This window comes from Colobus angolensis, unplaced genomic scaffold (genome assembly GCF_000951035.1).
Source record: "Colobus angolensis palliatus isolate OR3802 unplaced genomic scaffold, Cang.pa_1.0 Scaffold199, whole genome shotgun sequence".
In the NCBI taxonomy this organism is placed as follows: domain Eukaryota; kingdom Metazoa; phylum Chordata; class Mammalia; order Primates; family Cercopithecidae; genus Colobus; species Colobus angolensis.
This window is the reverse complement of record NW_012115143.1, coordinates 2,467,107-2,468,965: the sequence shown is the minus strand read 5'-3', so window position 1 is coordinate 2,468,965 and position 1,859 is coordinate 2,467,107. Positions and strand designations below refer to the sequence as shown.

General features: G+C 37.7%; 1 protein-coding gene across 2 annotated transcripts in view; it reads right to left on the bottom strand.

Annotated features, from left to right (window-relative positions):
- CASC4 (cancer susceptibility candidate 4) overlaps positions 1-1,859 on the bottom strand; it is a 135,043-nt gene continuing 133,184 nt past the window's right edge. For both annotated transcript variants that reach the window (XM_011941173.1, XM_011941174.1), the window contains one exon: positions 1-342. In XM_011941173.1, coding sequence (XP_011796563.1) covers positions 272-342 — 71 coding nt within the window. In that variant the 3' untranslated portion in view covers positions 1-271. The remainder of the gene's footprint in view (positions 343-1,859) is intronic.

The following is a 1,859-nucleotide window of genomic DNA, read 5'->3' as shown; positions in this document are numbered from 1 at the left end:
TGAAATATACATTAGTTTGCTTTAGATGCAAAGATTAGCTGTTTTTGGCTTAACTGTATCATAACCAAAAAAGTCTATACCTTGATAATACAATATGAAAAAGTTCACATATGTACATGGGTACATTCCTTCATTAAAGTTTTTCCTTAATTCTATCTCAATGTATCTTTACAATTGATACAACTCATCTTTACAACAAAAGTCAAAAAGGACAAAGTAGAATGATTTCATTTTACAGCACTTTAGGTTTTCTGAAGTGTTCCTTTAGGACTTAAAGGACATCATTGAAATGTTGCTTTCCATAGTCGGCAGGATCCATTTGAAGCTCTCGTTCTTCATCATCTGTAAGTAAAATAATTTTGTATCAACATACTATTTTTTAAATCACTGCAGAAATCCAATTAATGTCTCAGTTTTTCTCAGCCTTAAGGTAGTTTCCTGCTTGTTATTTTATACCTAGTACAAATAGTGTTCTATTTCTTAGCTGCTTGGCTAAAGAGTGAAAAGTATGTGGAACTATTTTGCAAGATTAATTTTAACAAATCTTTAAAAAATAGACATAGATGACAGACAAGCAGAAATAGAGCCAGATAGACATAGCTAGCAAAACTTTAGGAACCCACAAATATTAAGAAGTTAATATTTTTATATAAATATAGTCTCTTTTTTTTTTTTTTTTTGAGACGGACTTTCACTCCGTTGCCTAGGCTGGAGTGCAGTGGTGCGATCTTGGCTGACTGCAACCTCTGTCTCCCAGGATCAAGCAATTCTCCTACCTCAGCCTCCCAAGTAGTTGGGACTACAAGCACCTGTTCACCATGCCTGGCTAATTTTTGTATATTTAGTAGAGACGGGGTTTTACCATGTTGGCCAGGCTGGTCTCGAACTCCTCACCTCAGGTGATCTGCCCACCTTGGCCTCCTAAAGTGCTGGGATTACAGGCGTTGAGTCACAATGCCCAGCCTAAATATATTATTTCTATATAGATGATATTTAGTTCTTTAAATTAAAGCTTTGGTAGAAACATTTCTGTACACATTTTCAGGCTTTTAAAAATCAATTTTTTTTTCTAATTATAAAAGTATCCAATATTAGTATTGTAAAAATTATAAAAGATAGAAAAATAAAAGTCACTCATAATCCCAACATTTAACATTTTAGTGAATTTCTTTGCCTCTCTGCAAATAGCTTCCTCTTGGCTTCCTAAATGGAGTATAACAACCAAAATTTAACCTTTTCTTAACAGAAAAAAAAAAAAGATTACTGTTAATAAAATCCTCAAAGCCTCTTTGAGTAGCTATATTAAATTATTCCAAGTAGTGCTATGGAGTTTGATTTATGTGGCTATTACAGATTTTTCTGGTTCTTTCTTGGCTATGAGTTGTCACTTTGCCTCGTTGTCAGTTTACCTGCCAATAGCAATCCTTCTTTTCTAATTTTGCTGCAAATTACAGGTCTTGAAATGGGACTGCTCAAGAGTTGTGTTCGTTTGTTTGAGACAGAATATTGCTCTGTTGGCCAGGCTCAAGTGTAGTGGTGTTATCATGGCTCACTTGCAGCCTCGACCTCCCGGCCTCAAGTAATCCTCCCACCCCAACCTCCCAGGTAGCTGGGACCACAGGTACACGCCACCACACCTGGCTACATTTTGTATTTTTTGTAAAGACAGGATTTTGCCCTGTTGCCCAGGCTGGTCTGGAACTCATGGGCTCAAGTGATCCACCGGCCTCAGCCAAGAGTATTAAAATTATATTAGAGGCCGGGCGCGGTGGCTCAAGCTTGTAATCCCAGCACTTTGGGAGGCCGAGATGGGCGGATCACGAGGTCAGGAGATCGAGACCATCCTGGCTAACACGGTG